This window comes from Vipera ursinii (genome assembly GCF_947247035.1).
Source record: "Vipera ursinii genome assembly, chromosome: Z".
In the NCBI taxonomy this organism is placed as follows: Eukaryota; Metazoa; Chordata; class Lepidosauria; order Squamata; family Viperidae; genus Vipera; species Vipera ursinii.
In genome coordinates, this window is record NC_139517.1 from 27,368,512 (window position 1) to 27,385,549 (window position 17,038).

The following is a 17,038-nucleotide window of genomic DNA, read 5'->3' on the forward strand; positions in this document are numbered from 1 at the left end:
CATATGTATATGTGGCACAGCAATACCATTAGTAAGAAAAAGAATGTGCCTCCTGAATTATTCTGAAGCTGCCCTTGTCTTTGTCCGCAGTGTTCATGGGGCTAGGTCACAGGTCCGCAACCTGCGGCTCTGGAGCCACATGTGGCTCTTTCAGCCGTCTCCTGCGGCTCCCAGTCTTCTGCTACGTGTAGTCCAAAAAAAAAAAGTGGGACTAAAAAAGTTCAACCAATCAATTCAAATATGCAGGGCAGGTGCATATCTCGCCTTGGCTCCATTCTTCAGTCAAACCCTGTTCTACGCATGTGCACACACATATTTTGCGGCTCCTAGTTTTTCCTTTTGTGAGGGAACCGGTTCCGAGTGGCTCTTTCACTGTTTCAGGTTGCTGACCCCTGGGCTAGGTAGTTGTATCTTAATTGATTCTATCTTATTTGATTCTATCAAGGTAACGTATCAATTCTTATTCATTTCTCCAAGCCACACTATTTGCATCATCTGTTTTGTTTTTTTTGGCATAGAAATCCTCAGTACTTTCAACCTCTTGAGTCAGATACAGTCAAAGAAAATTTAAAGTAGAAAATTTTTAAGTCTTCATGTCTGGGGAAGAAGTAAGACTTTTAAAAAAAAAATCGGAGTGTTCCTACAAAGGATTTGATTATGGGGCTGTATATAATTTCCTATCCTGAAAACAGAAATATACCTTTTGGAATGAATAGAGATAATTTACAACTTACTGTAATCATTTAGGAAGGAAACTACCCTGGATTTAAAATGAGATCCACGTATCCCCTCCCATGTAAACATAAAAATATTAGCAGCTCTTCCATTCTATAACCGAAAACTAGCCTTGCTTTCACAAATCAAAGAGAGCTCTGTTATTTTCTCCCAACATTTATTTGCCTTATTGATTCCTTCATCGTCCCCCTCCCCCGGCACTGCCTCCATTGCCCCCTCCTTGCCCCCCTGCGTCAGGAGCTCCAGACATCATAAGGAAAAGCACGATAGGAATAATGTACATCCACTGTAGGAGAGAAAGAAATATATACATGTTATGTTAAATATTAAAAACATACGGTTTCATTACGTGTAATAACCCATCTCATTCTTTTACATCTTGGAAGTGATCACGGCTTCCCCATAAACCCCAATCTTCCCCCTTAGTGGCCCTTTTCCAGCCTGGTACCAGTTCCTATTTTTGCTCTCATCCGTCCCTCCTCCTTCAAATCCGAAACACAAGAAACCCTCCACCAGATTTACAGCTGGGTTTTATCGGTGTGCAGCCAATGAGGAAGAAACGCCTGTGTCTACTACAAAGGAGAAAGGCCCTGCCACCAAAAAGGGCTGTGTAAATTCTATTGTTATCAGGAAATAAAAAGATCCAGAGAGTAGCAAACTGATCATAAGCATGCCCTGAAAGGCACCCTGGCTTACTTTGAATGTTCTCAGCCAATTACCACCAGAGGAGGTCAAGTCCAAACTATCACAGAGCAAGTAATCGCTAAGGTAACTTCAAGAAAGCCAGCTATTGAGCAACACAGTTTTTTGGGGGTTAGGGTTATTCTCAGAACGCACTGATCAAAGGAGAGAGAAAAATGATAATAAATGCTACCCTCTGGACCAGTGAACACAAAGGTAGCACCTGGGTGAGGCTGCCGCCATCTTATACACACACACACACACACACACACACACACACACACTCCCCTCCCCAAATATTAAAAACTGGCTCCAAAAGAAGAGCAGCCTTTTTGTTCTCCAAGGTGACATAGGGAGGTAAATGGAACCAAGCAAAGAGAGAAGTGAGTTCAGCCAGGTGCAGGATTACTTTTGCTCAGGGACGTCGTCTGGACCTCTTAGGGAATGTTGCATAGATGGTCACTGGGAGAAGCACTGCTCCACCCAGAATTAAATGCCACTGCAGGGATTGGGGATAAGAAGTATCAGAGCAGGAAGCAAGTCACTTCTCAGCAACAGTTGCCTGGCTAGATCCAGAAACAAGACAGCAGGCAGGCTGAGGAACTAAGAACATTGCGCTACAAGGGTGGAAAAAAAAAGAACGGAACCTGCTCTTTCTACCATCCCTCCCCCGTTCCCCTAAATGCAACACTTACGTATTTGGCAAAGAAAGACTTCTGCTCCTGTGGATTTTTGGCTTTCTGAGCCTGCTCTTGTTCCAAGCGTTCAATAAATGCTGCTGTTTCAGGGCTGGCAGCAGAAAGGGAAAGAAAAAGAAAAAAGATATTAGTAACAAAACTAGAAAGCATCCCTCAGTACTCAAGAGGGCTGCAGAAGCCCAGATGGGTACTAAAAAAGTAAACGGGAGTGTATTTCAACAGTCTTTCCCATGTGGAAAAGCACGAACCACCACACACCAAGGATTCTGCTGTTTCTTTCATTGGAACTAGTCAATGAAATAATACTTTGCTTCCAAACTAAGATAATCTGAAATTCACTGGAATTCACTTGTTTTGGAATATGTTTGAAACTCTGCTCCCTTCCTTCCCCTAACTGGATAAATGATTCTGCCCTGTCTTCTACCTGCTCTCAAAATTTCCACCCACTCTTCAAAAAAGACAGACTGGCAAATATCCCTAACGGTCAGTGCAACCCTAAACCTGTATAGAAATAAACAAGTTCAACTGACTTCAACAAAATGTGTTTTCCAATTTGCATTTACAACCAGAGACAGGTCTCTAGATTCAGCCTTCTCTGCAAATAAATTACCTAGAAATCCTTCTGCCAATCCATCCAGATGAGACCCCCTGCCTTTTAGCCAATCTCCTTCACCCCATTTTGATAAAGAAATCTGGTCGCTTTCCTTAATATTCCAATTGAGGAATCCTCTCTGCTTCCAAAAAAAAAAAAACCTTCCATAATCTAACTTTAGATTCCTTATATAAGGTACCCAGATTATCTGACCTTTCTCCATCTTTTAAATTCTCAAAAGTGTATATGGAATCAAATGCAGGAAACCAAGTCCTATGTCCCCAATGAGCAATCATGACCCTTTGGAAAATCCAGATGATACGTTGTCCCAAATAAAAGCTATTTAGTAGCCTATCTCCCTTCCAAAATCCCTGGTGGTTCCATTCATGATTAAAAGCCACAATACAATTATGTTTTATACATTTGCCCAATCTCACTTTAAACTAGCTGTCGCTAACGTATCTTGCAGCAGTGAGTTCCACACGTCAGCAGAAGCACTGCATTCTCATCTGATTAGTGAAAAAATACTAACACAGCTGCTGGTATGGGCTGCTGGAGTAGAATGGTGGTATTGAAGAGTTCCAGATCCACATCTTCCACTTCAGCTCCGTGGCAAGAGCTAGGCACAGTGACAGCAGAGAGGCCAATTATGTTGCCAGCGATGTCAGTGTGCACTGTCAGCCTATCTGACAGATGAGACTCGACCAATGAGCACTGCAAGGAAAGGAAGATACATCAATACTGTCTCTCTGCCTGTCTTAGCATTTCTAACTTGGTTTACATAAGCCGGTGTGCATGCTAGTGCAAAATCTCGGTCCTCTGAAGTAGCAAGGAAGTTACTGGGATAGAGGATGAGCGGGGCCACAATCACTTCAGGGATGACTCTTCAACAGGGCCTTCCCACCTTCCACCTCAGCCTGTGGTTCAGTAACAGCACATGACATCTCCAGCAAAAAGCATCCCAGACAGCAGCCTTTCAAGAAAACAGTTCAATATCAGAACCCTGAGATTTTGCAGTGCTACTTTCCCTCTCAGGAGGCACCAGTGTTGGACCAGATAGAGAGAGATATTTCAAAATAAGGATATGAAGCTTATTTTTATATTTATATCTTGATATTCCTTTAAGCAAAGCTGATAAATCTCCTAAACCTCATTTGTGCAAACCTGCATAATACTGGCTTCCTATCAATCAGCACATAGTTTTATCTTAGCTGGCAAAAAAAAGATCTATTTTGTATTATTAAGAAGAGAGATCTCTAGGTACTGGGAAGAAAAAAAAAATCTCAGAAAGCAATGGCATACTATTTCTGCATAGTCACCAAATAAAGCTGCATGATTTTGCCAATGTATCCTCAGAAATTAAGCTAAAGTCAATTGGGAGGGGGTTACTCTATTATCTCTTCCCTTAATAATCTCAGAAGAGCCTCAGGATTAGGAAGATCTCCTGATTAGTACAAGATGTGACACAAGAGACTATTTAAGGCAGAAAAAAAATCAACTTCATGAACCTAATACCATGTTGCTTCACTTACCCCTCAACAAACCAAGGAAGAAAAAGCAGTTTCCTTCTTCCTACTTTTGGAGATGTTACATCTGGATATTTCTCTAAAGAGGCAAGATCGGCCCACAGGTATGTGTAGGAGTCAAATTTTTTTAGCTGCCTTCACGCTAGTGATGTGCAACTGTCTCAGTAAGACATTGCTATAACATGTTGCAAAGGAACGTTTAAGATGAGTCCAGAATACTTAGAACAGCGTATTTAGGGCTTATCACATTCTATGATGGAGCACTTTCTATAGGCAGGTGTCCTATACGGTACAAGAATTCCAGAGCAGTGAAGACACTTACAGCTCTAACGAAAGTGGTGACATATTCAACAGAACTCTCTTCAATGCTCCCCAGAGGCTGTCGTGGGATTCTCAAGCGGTACAGTCCACCCACAGAAGCTATCTCCTGAGTTTGAAAAAAAGAGGATACAGTAACTTAAAGGAGAAACTCACTACTCCACCTTATTTGAAGGAGAGAAAAATTACATCTGATGATCTCAAAATACATTGTTTTTGTAGTGTTTATTTTTTGCTTCCATTCTTCAGAGAACCAATTCATCTTAATTTTAAAAATTTCACAGGTTGCCAAAATTGTAGGGTTCAGAGACTAATTACAATAGAAAACATTCAAGCATCCTGAATGGGATGCATGGTACTATATATATTCTTTAAAAGCAGGGGAAGTCTCTTACAAAATCAGTGACAAGATTTCTGGAATTTAAGTTTTTTAAAACTATTTTTATACCTAGCACTCATAAAGTTTGTAAACTCCTAATCTTACATTCGATTTTCCTAGTCACCAGCTTTTCCCCTATCTGCCTAAGGCCCCTTAGACTTCCATGCAGGAAAGCAATCAAACACAGGATCCCTACATTCCACTCCAGGTATATCAAATAAACTTGTTTCTTCCCTTCAGAAAGAAGCTACTTTTCTCTTCCCAAGTGCCCCTGTTCCAATTTGTTTCTCCCTAAAAAGCAAAGCAAAACTGCTCTCCTTGGCCTTCCCCACTCACCCTAAGTTTGTTGCGCTCTTCTTCAGTTAACTGCTTCTGGCTCAGTGAGAGAGTAGGTTCAGGGCCCACATTCCACAGGAGTGTACCCCGTTTTTTGAAATGAATGCTGTCATCTTCAGGAGAAAGAAACACATGTTAGTCCCAGAGTCTTACTCCTGTTAGATAAATGACCTTTAGCCACTTACAACATACAGGAGCCAGTGCTTCTCCAAAGTCCTCCCCCGTTTTTAGACTGCTACCAATGCAATTCTTTTCCTGTTTAGCACATGCAGAATGTATTAATACAATAAGGACAGAAGTGAGCATCCCTTGGGCCCCACCCTGCCCCAAAGATGGGTGGTTTTTTTTGCTGCCTATCAATAGTCACACACAAGGTTAAACTTCGACATGAACTTGCACGAGTCTGTAGATTTTTAAGGGATCTATTTTGCATCTTAAAGCCATTCTAAGAAGGAAAACCCAGGATCTATTTTCCAAGTTTCACAGGATTTTAGCATCTGACTTAATCCTTCCCGATATAGGTTAAAAATTACAACCTTCAGTTCAGAAGGTAGTAAACCAGACCTATGAGAGGAGCTTACTATTTGAAGACTGTCTACCTCTGCATATTTGCAATGGAAAATTCTACTGTCCCAAGGTTCCCAACAGAACAATGTCTTAATGTATTTGTATGCACAAAAGTCCTATGTAAAGTGGAAACTAACCTGACTATGAAATGGGCCTAATTAATGCTGCTTAATCTAGACAAATTGTCCAATTCAAGTCTGCCATGCTCACTATATACACTCACCCAACTCAAACGAATGTTCCAGCTGCAGATTCAATCCACAAGTTTCAGAATCTCGGGCTTCACTAGACTGAAAGCAACAGTAGATCATGAATATTGTAAAGTTCCTACACAATAAGGGAAAAAATATTTGATCCCCTGCTGATTTTGTATGTTTGCCCACTGACAAAAAAAATGATCAGTCTATAATTGTAATGGTAGGTTTAACAGTGAGAGAATAACAACAACAAAATCCAGAAAAACACATTTCAAGAAAGTTATGAATTGATTTGCATTTTAATGAGTGAAATAAATATTTGACCCCTTTGCAAAACATGACTTAGTACTTGGTGGCAAAAAGCTCGCTGGCAATCACAGAGGTCAGACATTTCTTGTAGTCGGCCATCAAATTTTCATACATGTCAGGAGACATTTTGTCCCCTCGAGTTTGCAGATCCTCTCCAAGTCCATTAAGGTTTTGAGGCTGACATTTAACCTTCAGCTCCCTCCATAGATTTCCTACGGGATTAAGGTCTGGAGACTGGCTAGGCCACTCCAGAAAATTAATGTGCTTCTTCTTTTTTTATTGAAAAGTTTTACAGTACATTTTATTTTTACCACAACAAAACAAAACCCCTCCCAACCCCCTCCCCTCTTCCCAACCCTCCCCAACACCTCCCTCCCTCTCCCCCCTCCCTGACTTCCCAGAGCTAAATACAAGGTATAAAAATACAAACAATCCTAGTCTACCATATGCAAACAACAATAAACTATTAAATCTATCGCACGTTAACTCTTATAAAATAACTACAAGCCATATAAATATCACATCAGTACTTATTCAAATGCTAAGTGAAACTTTTTAGTCCCATATTTATTCTGAATATAATCAATCCATTTTTTCCACTCCACAATATATCTCTGTTGCGAATGGTCTTTCAAATACGCTGAGATCTTTGCCATTTCCGCCAGGTTGGAAACTTTTAAAGTCCATTCTTCTATAGTCGGCAGTTCTTCCTTCTTCCAATATTGCCCTACTAAAAGACTTGCTGCCGTAATGTGCTTCTTCTTGAGCCACTCCTTTGTTGCCTTGGCTGTGTGTTTGGGGTCATTGTCATGCTAGAATACCCATCCACGACCCATTTTCAATGCCCTGGCTGAGGGAAGGAGCTTTTCATCCAAGATTTGATGGTACATGGCCCCGTCTATCATCCCTTTGATGCATGAAGTTGTCCTGTCTCCTTAGCAGAAAAACACCCCCAAAGCATAATGTTTCCACCTCCATGTTTGACAGTGGGGAAGGTGTTCTTAGGGTCCCAGGCAGCATTCCTCCTCCTCCAAACACGGCTAGTTGAGTTGATGCCAAACAGCTCAATTTTGGTCTCATCTGACCACAACACTTTCACCCAGTTCTCTGAATCACTCAGATGTTCACTGGCAAATTTCAGGCAGGCCTGTACATGTGCTTTCTTGAGCAGGGAAACCTTGCGGGCGCTGCAGGATTTCAGTCCTTCAGGGTGTAGTGTGTTACCAATTGTTTTCTTGGTGACTATGGTCCCAGCTACCTTGAGAGCATTGACAAGATCCTCCCATGTAGTTCTAGGCTTATTCCTCACCGTTCTCAAGATCAGTGAAACTGCACGAGGTGAGATCTTGCATGGAGCCCCAGACTGAGGGAGATTGACCACTATTTTGTGTTTCTTCCATTTGCAAATAATCGCACACAACTGTTGACACCTTCTCATCAAGGTGATTTGCTTGGCGAATCTTGTAGCCCAGTCCAGCCTTGTGTAGGTCTACAATCTTATCCCTGACATCCTTGGAAAGCTCTTTGGTCTTGGCCATAGTGGAGAGATTGGAATCTGATTGATTGCTTCTGTGGACAGGTGTCTTTTATACAGGTAACAAGCTGAGATTAGAAGCACTCCCTTTAAGAGAGTGCTCCTAATCTCAGCTTACTACCTGTATAAAAGACACCTGGGAGCCAGAAATCTTACTGATTGATAGGGGATGAAATACTTATTTCACTCATTAAAATGCAAATCAATTTATAACTTTTTTGAAATGCATTTTTCTGGATTTTTTTGTTGTTATTCTGTCTCACTGTTAAAATGAACCTGTCATTACAATTATAGACTGATCATTTCCTTGTCAGTGGGCAAATATACAAAATCAGCAGGGGATCAAATACTTCCCCCCCTCACTGTAATTTGTTTCAAGCTTTACAGTGCCCCAAATTCTGCCTTATGTGTACCAATGTTACATGCCACATAATAGCAACTTTTCTGCCCATAATTTAAAACATTTTGAATGATTGCATTGGACCACCTGTGAAGAGAGACCACAGATTTACAGCATCGAAATGTGACCAACAAAAATATGATGCATTCCAGTCTATTGATTTGTTTTATGGAACAAGCTTTCATAATCAAAACCTATATAATCATATAAGATAACTTAGATGGGCAAAATTAGAAATAACTCAAATTCACCACATGTTCTTTTGACTGAATTTTTACATAAAATATCTTCCAATATTTTGGGAAGCTCCTGTTATCTAAACCTGTGAGACTGTTGCAAGAAGGTAAGGAAATAATGCATTTGTAGGAGACACATAGTTTTTCAAGCAGTTAAGGAAGTTTCCAATTCAACTGGTGAATTAACTGACAAATTCTGCTGGAAATCCTGGAGAGTTGTTTCAGATTAGTGAATATAACTCTGAGCTAGATATTATGTGCCATCAAATTATTTTTTATTCCTAGCAACCACATACATATTTTCTAAAATGGGTCCCCAACTCCCAGTCCTTACCTGCCGTGGCCAATTAGGAACCGGGCCACACAATTGGAGGTGAGTAGTAGGTGAGTGAGCAAAACCAAAACTATTTCCCTTGCTCTCTAGCCCGTGGAAAAATTGTCTTCCATGAAACTGGTCTCTGGTGCCAAAAAAAGGTTGGGGATCACTGCTCTGTGATACTCTATCCCTAGCCTGGTCTTTCAGATTTTCCAGTGCTGAGCTGCATATACCATATCAGTGATAATTTAGAATAAGGCAGTTATCCATCAACTTCTAAATCCCAGTGAAGCTTAATAATTAAAATGTTTGAGAAAGATCATAGGGACTTAGGATTCAATCCATTCATAGTTATGATGTTTTGGCGCTAGTCATTCTCTCAGTTCAACCTGGCCTCACAGGATGGTTGTTGTAGGGATAAAATGAAGGAGATTCCCATGTAATCCATCTTGAGCTCCCCAAAAAGAAGCCATTTTACATTCAATGAATAAGCATGTTCAATATTTTATGCCAAGATGGCACTTAGGTTCAAACCTCTTTCATTATCTTTTACACAATTGCTAAGCTGCTTCCTTCCCTAAATCAGAATACAGTATACTTGATGCATTGTGATTTAGTCCTAAAGTTATTATTCAGCTTATGAATATTAATGGAAGAGATCATGAAGCTGCATCTATTAAAAGAAAATACAGCCACAAATAACGATTCACGAAGAACATATATACATTTTTCACCTCTCATAACTCCAGACCCCAATCCATTTAATGAAGTTGCATGTTAGGAGATTCAAGACAGGCATCACTCAGTGGATAGTTAAACTATGGGACTCACTGCCACAAGATCCAAAGCGAGCCACCAGCTGAAATAGTGCTGGTGGAGGGGAAAACTATCTGCAACCATTAATTGTGGCTAAATGAAGCATCCAGACTCAGAAGTAGAACTCCAATGAAGATTTATATATTTTTTTACAATTCCTTAGGCATCTATGAAAACACACCTCTGCACTACTTTGGCGTTTGGTCCGGTCTAGCTCAGTTTACGTCTTGGATATTAAGGAGCTTGTCTTTCCACAAGCAAAGGCAGCTTCGCACTCACCCATATTATAGCGAGGCTTACCTTGACAACGGCTTCTCCCCGACAGGCTGCAGAGGCCCTGACAAGAACCTGCGGCGTGGGGGAAAGGAAGAGGGTGAGGACATACAGGAGATAGACACAGAGCGGTCGTTCAGCAGCCGCCATAGCTCCCTCCACGGATCACGTGATCTAAAAAAAACAGGCAGCGCAACCGCAAAGCACTCTGGGACCGAAGTACAGCTTTCAGGGGCCGAAAGAAAGCCAATCACCGGCGTCTTGCGGCTTATCGCCTTTCTTAAGTACTCAGTTTCCTTTCGCGCCGCGCGTGGCGGTGGCTTGTCTTGCAGCTGCGAGAGCTGGAAAGGGATGGGGGCCGATGACATAGGGAGCCGACTCGAGTGATGGTGAAGAAATTGCACACTCTTCGGAAAATCAGTCCCATCGAGCTCAGTGGTTCCTAATGGTTCCTAATGAATTTGCTTGCTCCTCATCCTTTAATCTCTTGCAGAACGGTTGACCATTGTCTCCTCTATTTTTGACGGCGATGAAAGGATGAAATAACAACCTGCAATTTTCTAGACATAAGTCAAAAAAAGGGAAGGATTTGTATGACCTAACATCCTTAACATAATAGATGCCACAACTGCTGCAAAAAGTAGTGGAATATATTGGATGCCCCCAAGTAGAGCATCAGTTGTATCAAAAGATGGGGAGGAAGCGAATTATCTCTTCTTTTCTATCCTCATTTTTCTCTAGCTATACTAGGGTCTCCTGCTGTGCTCCCTTACTTAGTAAATAGAATAATCATTAAAATAAATATTGTACTGTTTGCAATCCTGTGTGTTTGTGACAGAAAAAACAACAGTTCCCTATCCCACTTTTCTTCCCAAGCAATGGTGGCAGCTGCTCTTTGGTTTAATATATCATCACAAAACTCGAGTCTGGTTATGCAAAATATTGAAGATTGGCTGAAAGTCTCTGTTAAGTTGTGGGCTCTTGGCAGCAGGAATGATGACACGAGGCTGAGTACAGAATAACTCATGCTTTTATTCTTGCTGGAACTGTACTGAAGGCTTGGGCCACAACCAGCCACAATATATAGAGTAGCCCCTAGGCGGCAACCAATAGGGTTGAACCCAGTCTTGCCGCCTGGGCTAACCAATTGCAGGACCGGAGACAGCTTGTCTGGGTTGCTGGAAAGGCATTAGTCTCTCCAGCAACCACAAGCCCAATACATAACACCCCTCCCCTTTTAGATCAGACTATGACAGCCTGGAATAGTCTTACAGCTGCCAAGACTTATTAATCAACTCCCAACACTATAGTGATAATAAAATAATAATAATAATAATAATAATAAATATTAAATCACAAATTCACTGTGGCTACAATGACATTAACAATGTCTGAACAAGCTTACCAATGCAGTAAGAGCTACAATGAGATTAAACAATGTCTCATGAACAGGCTTACATTGCAGTAAAGGCAGTTTCACAATGCAGAAGTTTCTGTAGTTAGTAGTACAAGTTTCACAACACAATACAATCTTTATTTAACAATGTAATCCATGAGATACGCAGGAGGCTTGTGTGGCCTTGAGGAACGTCTTGGAGTTCCCATCACTTTGAGGTCTACCAACTTACCCAGCGGGCTGTGTAAACCTATGTCCCTTTATGCTCCAGTGTCAAGGGGAATCAAAACGCTCTGGCTGGCCTCACCAGGTTGGCCCACCCCAGAGTCAGTATGTTCAGCGGTTGCTGAAGTTCAGCTGGCTTGCTTGGTCAGGGGTTCCATGTTGCACTTCCGTGCTTCCCAGTTCATCCTCAGATTCCACCTCTGCTGAGAAGGGAAAATGTGGTTCCAGTATGGGCTGTCTTGGCTGCAAGTTTGAGGACCATGGGAGGGACTTATGCCGCAGTCCTCACTTAGTGACCATTCTGGAAACCTTTTCCTGAGTTGGTTGATGTGTCTTCTGACCAGTTGCCCTCCCTCCAACCCCACTTCATAAGATAGGGGTCCAGATTCCTTGGTTATTTGACCAGGAACCCATAAATTCCTGTGACCATAGTGCCTGGCCCAAACCCAATCACCCATGTGTAGCCCCCTCGTGGGTTTTGGTCTAGAGGCTTTTGTTGCCACTCTATCTGGATGCAACCTGTTCAGTTCTCCCCTAACGTAGTTCAGCAGGACTTTTACCTGTAGCAGTGCAGGGTGTAAAATGCTAGCAGAGTAAAAAATCTGCCAATCTGTGATGCCAGTCACCTGTGACAATGCACCTGAGTGCCTCCTTTGTTGTCCTCACCATGCGTTCGTTTTGTCCTTTAGAAGATAGATGAAACGGTGCAGATGTTGCATGTCTGATGAGGTTAGTGCTAAGAATAGCCTGAAATTCAGCAGCAGTGAATTGGGTCCCATTATCAGAAAACAAAACATCAGGCAACCCATGTGTTGCAAAGAGTTTTTTCAGCACCTGGAACTGGAATTACTTCCAGCCATTTGGAGTGGCTATCCACTACTATCAGAAAAAGTTGCCCCTTAAAAGGACCAGCATAGTCTATGTGAATCCTAGACCAAGGAGTGTGCATTTCCTCCCACCTATGAACTGGGGCCTGAGTCATTTCAGGCCTAGATTGCTGGCATGTATAACAACCATGGACTTGATCCTCGATAGCCTTATCAAGGCCAGGCCATCAAAGGTAGCTCCTAGCTAAAGCTTTCATTCTCACAATGCCTGGGTGGCCTTCATGTAAGGAGTGTAAGACCCTGTCCCTTAGGGAAGTGGGAATTATGACTCTGTTCCCCCATAAAATGCAGCCTTTATGTGCAGACAAAATAACTTTGAAATTCAGAGCCTGGACTTTTTTCCAACCAGCCCGTGTATACCCATGACAACACTCTTCTAAGTATTTTATCTGTGGCAGTTTCAGCAGCAATGTCACCTGCATGGAGGGGAAACTCAGGTATGTCCTGTATGGACAGTATTCTAGCAGCAGGAGCTAAATCTGGATCCATTAGTGGCAGTGGTAGTCTGCTGAGGCCATCAACATGGCCCATTTCCTTTCCTGGTTTATGAATTAACTTAAAATTGTATGCAGACAAAAAAATAGGCCATCTCAACATTCTTGGAGATAGTATGTGGGGGGTTTGTTTGTCTGTTTTGAACAGTCCAAACAGAGGTTTGTGGTCAGTGTAGACAGTGAAATCCCTGCCATATAAATAGTCATGGAATTTTTTTATTCCAGCAACGATGCCTCGGGCCTCTTTGTCAATCTGAGCATAGTTGCACTCAGCAGAGGACAATGTCCTAGAGTAAAATGCTATAGGAACCTGTGTTCCATTTTTTTCTATGTGGCTTAAAACTGCCCCCACCCCATAGGGAGATGCATCACATGCAAGACATACAGGTTTAGACTCTATGTAATGAGTTACAGTGGATTTTTCTGATAGAAGAGCTTTCAAATCCTGGAAACTTTTTCGTGTAAATTTATCCATTTCCAAGGGGCTTTTTTGTCAAGCAGCCTGTGGAGGGGCTCTGCTATTGCGGCCTTATGAGGTAGGAATGTGTGATAAAAGTTTAGGAGACCCAAGAATGCTTGCAGCTCTCCTTTTGATTTTGGCCTAGGAGCCATTTTAATGGCCTTCACTTTTGAATCAGCAGGGTGAATACCTTTAGCATCAATGCGGAACCCCAAGAATTCTGTCGATGAGACCCCAATACTACACTTATTTTTCTTTAATTTGAGGCCTGCTTCGCGAACCCTCTGCAAAACAGCCCTGAGCCTCCTGGCCAATACTTCTGGGGATTCCCCAGCAATAAGAACATCATCAAAATAAGGGCAGACGCCCTGGATACCCTTAAGTGTACGTTCCATAATCCCTTGGAAAATACCCGGTGCAACACTGACTCCAAACTGTAAGCGTTTGACTTTGAATGCCCCTCTGTGAGTCACGATCGTTTGAGCCATGGCAGTGGCCTCCTCAACCAGCAATTGCTGATAGGCCTGTGCTAAATCAGGTTTAGCAAAAATGGTTCCCCCTTGCAAAGAGGCTAAAATATGGTTGACTACAGGAACCGGGTAAGCGTGTTGTTTGAGGGCCTTATTTAATGTGCATTTATAATCTGTGCAAATGCGAACTTCCCCATTGGACTTCAGTGGGTTGACAATAGGAGTTTCCCACTCCCCCCCATCAACAGGCTGCAACATGCCCTGTTCTACAAGCTTATCAATTTCAGAATCAATTTTGTGCTTTAAGGCAAAGGGGACCCTAATTTAACCCTAATTGGAATAACGTTAGGATCTAACTTAAAAGAAATTGGCGGGCCAGTATATGTCCCTAGGGTTGAATCAAAAACATCCACGTATTCTTCGCACACTGACATGAGGTCTGCAGTTTGTGTCCAGTTTATGCCAGTAATCTGAATACCTAAGGCATCAAACCAATCAAGTCCAATAAGACTCGTTCTTTGGCCCCCTACTACTATTACACCCAGGTGCCCCCAAAACCCTTTAAATTTTACCAGTAATGTGGCTTCACCCTTAACCTTGACGTGAGTGTTCTGAAAATCCGTTAAAATAATATCTGAGGGTCTTAGTTTAGCCCAATTTTTATTGCGCCTACACATGAAGTCAAATGTGTCTTGCAAAATGATTGAGACTGAAGAACCGGAGTTCATCTTACATGGAACTCCGTGTAGCTCTACTAAGAGCTTAAGTTTAGGCTTGAGGGGGTGTTGAGCCCTGGTGCAGCAAACGCTTCTCCGGCTTCTGAAGAATCCCACACTAACTGGACCCTGGGCCCCAGTACCTCTCCTAGTTGGTTCCTCTGACTGGTGTTTGGTTGGCCGGTCTCTCTGATGGGCTGTGCAAATCACCACGATGTGGCTGGTTCTCCCACAAGCTCTACACGTGGCCAAACGAAATCTGCAGTTGGCGCGAATGTGGTTGCCTCCACACCCTTTACATCTCGGTAAGAGAACTGCCTTGTAATCATTCTCTCGCTGGTGGCTGTTGCGGTGTTGCGCGTTGGGTTGCCTTTGGAGTTTGTTGATTTTGGGTGGTTCTTCTGACGATTCTCCAGTGCATTTGGCGACCTCAAGATGGGCCGATTCTTTGACTTTTGAAGATTTGGTGGGCTGAACTGTCTGCACTGCGCCCCCAGTGGCTTCGGCGGCCATCACCTCATCTTGTGCCTCAGAAAATGTTAAATTGGGTCTAGCAAACAGTCTCTGCTGAAGGGTTCTGTCCCGAAGGCCACAGATGAGCCAGTCTCTTAGTCGTTCTTCTAAGTTTGAGAACTTGCAAAGGCGTGTGGTCTGCCTTAGGCCCGCAATAAACTCCAAAGCTGTCTCCCCGGGTAGCTGCACTCTTTGGTCGAACTTGAATTACCACACCTTCTCCGACATCTTGGGCTGGAAGTGCCCGGTTAGCTTCTTCTTAAGGTCTGCATATGAGACTGCTTTGATGGGCATCAGCGCAAAAAGGTTCTCTGCTAGGTCGAAAGTTGCTGGGCCGCATATGCAAAGCAACGTGGCAGCCTTCAGGCCTTCCTCCACAATTTGATTTGCTCTCAGGTACTTCTCTACTTGTGAAAGGTAAGACGGCCATTCTTCCGGATGCTTCACATCAAACTCTCTTAATTTGCCGACCATCAGCATCTTCCTTCAGATTCCTGCATTTTTTGGATCCTGCTTCTAGGCTCAGGGAATGCGTCCTTTGTGCACGTGGCCGCTAGTATGGCTTACTAGCCGGCCTAGAGAGGGGCTGCCTCTTCCCTCTGGCGTGTACTGCCGACCCTCATTGACTTCAGCCCTTGATTGGTGAAGCAGGATCCCATCCTCGTCGCCACTGTTAAGTCGTGGGCTCTTGGTAGCAGAAATGATGACATGAGGCTGAGTACAGAATAACTCATGCTTTTATTCTTGCTGGAACTGTACTGAAGTGCAAGTGGATTAAACATCATCATCATCATCATCATCATCATAATTTGGAAGGGACCTTGGAGGTCATCTATTCCAACCCCCTGCTAAGGCAGGAAACCCTATACCATTTCAGACAAATGGCTGTCCAGTCTCTTCTTAAAAACTTCCAGTGTTGGAGCATTCACCACTTCTGGAGGCAGGTTGTTCCACTGGTTAATTGTTCTAACTGTCAGGAAGTTTCTCCTTAGTTCTAGGTTGCTTCTCTCCTTGACTAGTTTCCATCCATTGCTTCTTGTCCTGCTTTCAGGTGCTTTGGAGAATAGCTTGGCTCCCTCTTCTTTGTGGCAGCCCCTGAGATATTGGATCACTGCTATCATGTCACCCCTCAACCTTCTCTTCGTTAAACTACACATACCCAATTCCAGCAACCATTTCCTATTTTCCTAATTCACTTTTTCACTTTTCCTAATTCACTCTAAAGCTTTCCCTGCGCAGAGCCTTAAGTAACACCAGCTGCCTGCAATTAGTGCAGGTTCACATCCCACCAGGCTCAAGGTTGACTCAGCCTTCCATCCTTCTGAGGTAGGTAAAATGAGGACCCAGATTGTTGGGAGCAATAAGCTGACTTTGTAATAATGCTGCTTGTGGGGGGGGTGTGTGAAAGCTCTAATAAGCAGGCATATACATAGAATGAAGGCTATTGCTAAGCACATTGATTTGTGCTTTAAATTGTAAGCCACCCTGAGTCTTCGGAGAAGGGTGGGATATAAATGGGATTAAAAAAAAAAGATCAAATGGGAGATCCGCTCCAGGTTTTCCAGCCAGCCCTCCCAGTTCCTGAGTCAAATGTGTCCTTAGAGCTAAACAGCTGCTCTGGCTGGGCATTCCCCACCTGCCTTTCAAGTTGGGATAGACTACAGCTGCTCTTCAACTTTAGAAGGAAAGACGCCCAGACCCCAGCCTGTAAAAAAATCGCAGACTGCAACTTCTTCTCAAATTGGTCCCGCTTTCCCTGCGCAGACTAAATGGAAGATCCGCTCCAGGTTTTCCAGCCAGCCCTCTCCTTAAAGTTTCAGCACCCGGCATATAAGACGACCCCTGACTTTTGAGAAGATTTTCATGGGTTAAAAAGTCATCTTATACGCCGGAAACTATGGTAGACTAGCCCCTAGGCGGCAGCCGCCTGGGGCTGACCAATTGCAGGACTGGAAACAGCTTTT

The 17,038-nt window shown here is 43.0% G+C and overlaps 1 protein-coding gene across 1 annotated transcript; it reads right to left on the reverse strand.

The window, feature by feature from the left end:
• Positions 1 to 884: 884 nt before the first annotated feature.
• EMC10 (ER membrane protein complex subunit 10) lies at positions 885 to 10,077 on the reverse strand. The gene is made up of 7 exons (XM_083378594.1): positions 9,941 to 10,077; positions 6,056 to 6,122; positions 5,266 to 5,378; positions 4,555 to 4,659; positions 3,239 to 3,420; positions 2,112 to 2,205; positions 885 to 1,021 (listed from the first exon to the last, which is right to left on the reverse strand). The coding sequence occupies exons 1-7, from the start codon at positions 10,061 to 10,063 to the stop codon at positions 914 to 916; spliced, it is 792 nt and encodes a 263-aa protein (XP_083234720.1). The 5' UTR covers positions 10,064 to 10,077; the 3' UTR covers positions 885 to 913.
• Positions 10,078 to 17,038: the final 6,961 nt, after the last annotated feature.

Coding starts and splice junctions, on each gene's coding strand:
- EMC10 (XM_083378594.1), bottom strand. CDS start 10,063: ATGGCGGCTGCTGAACGACCGCTCTGTGTCTATCTCCTGTATGTCCTC. Junction 4,660..5,265: donor AAGAGCGCAACAAACTTAGG/GTGAGTGGGGAA, acceptor TTTCAAACTCAG/GAGATAGCTTCTGTGGGTGG. Junction 2,206..3,238: donor CAGCCCATACCAGCAGCTGT/GTTAGTATTTTT, acceptor TTCTGCTGCCAG/CCCTGAAACAGCAGCATTTA.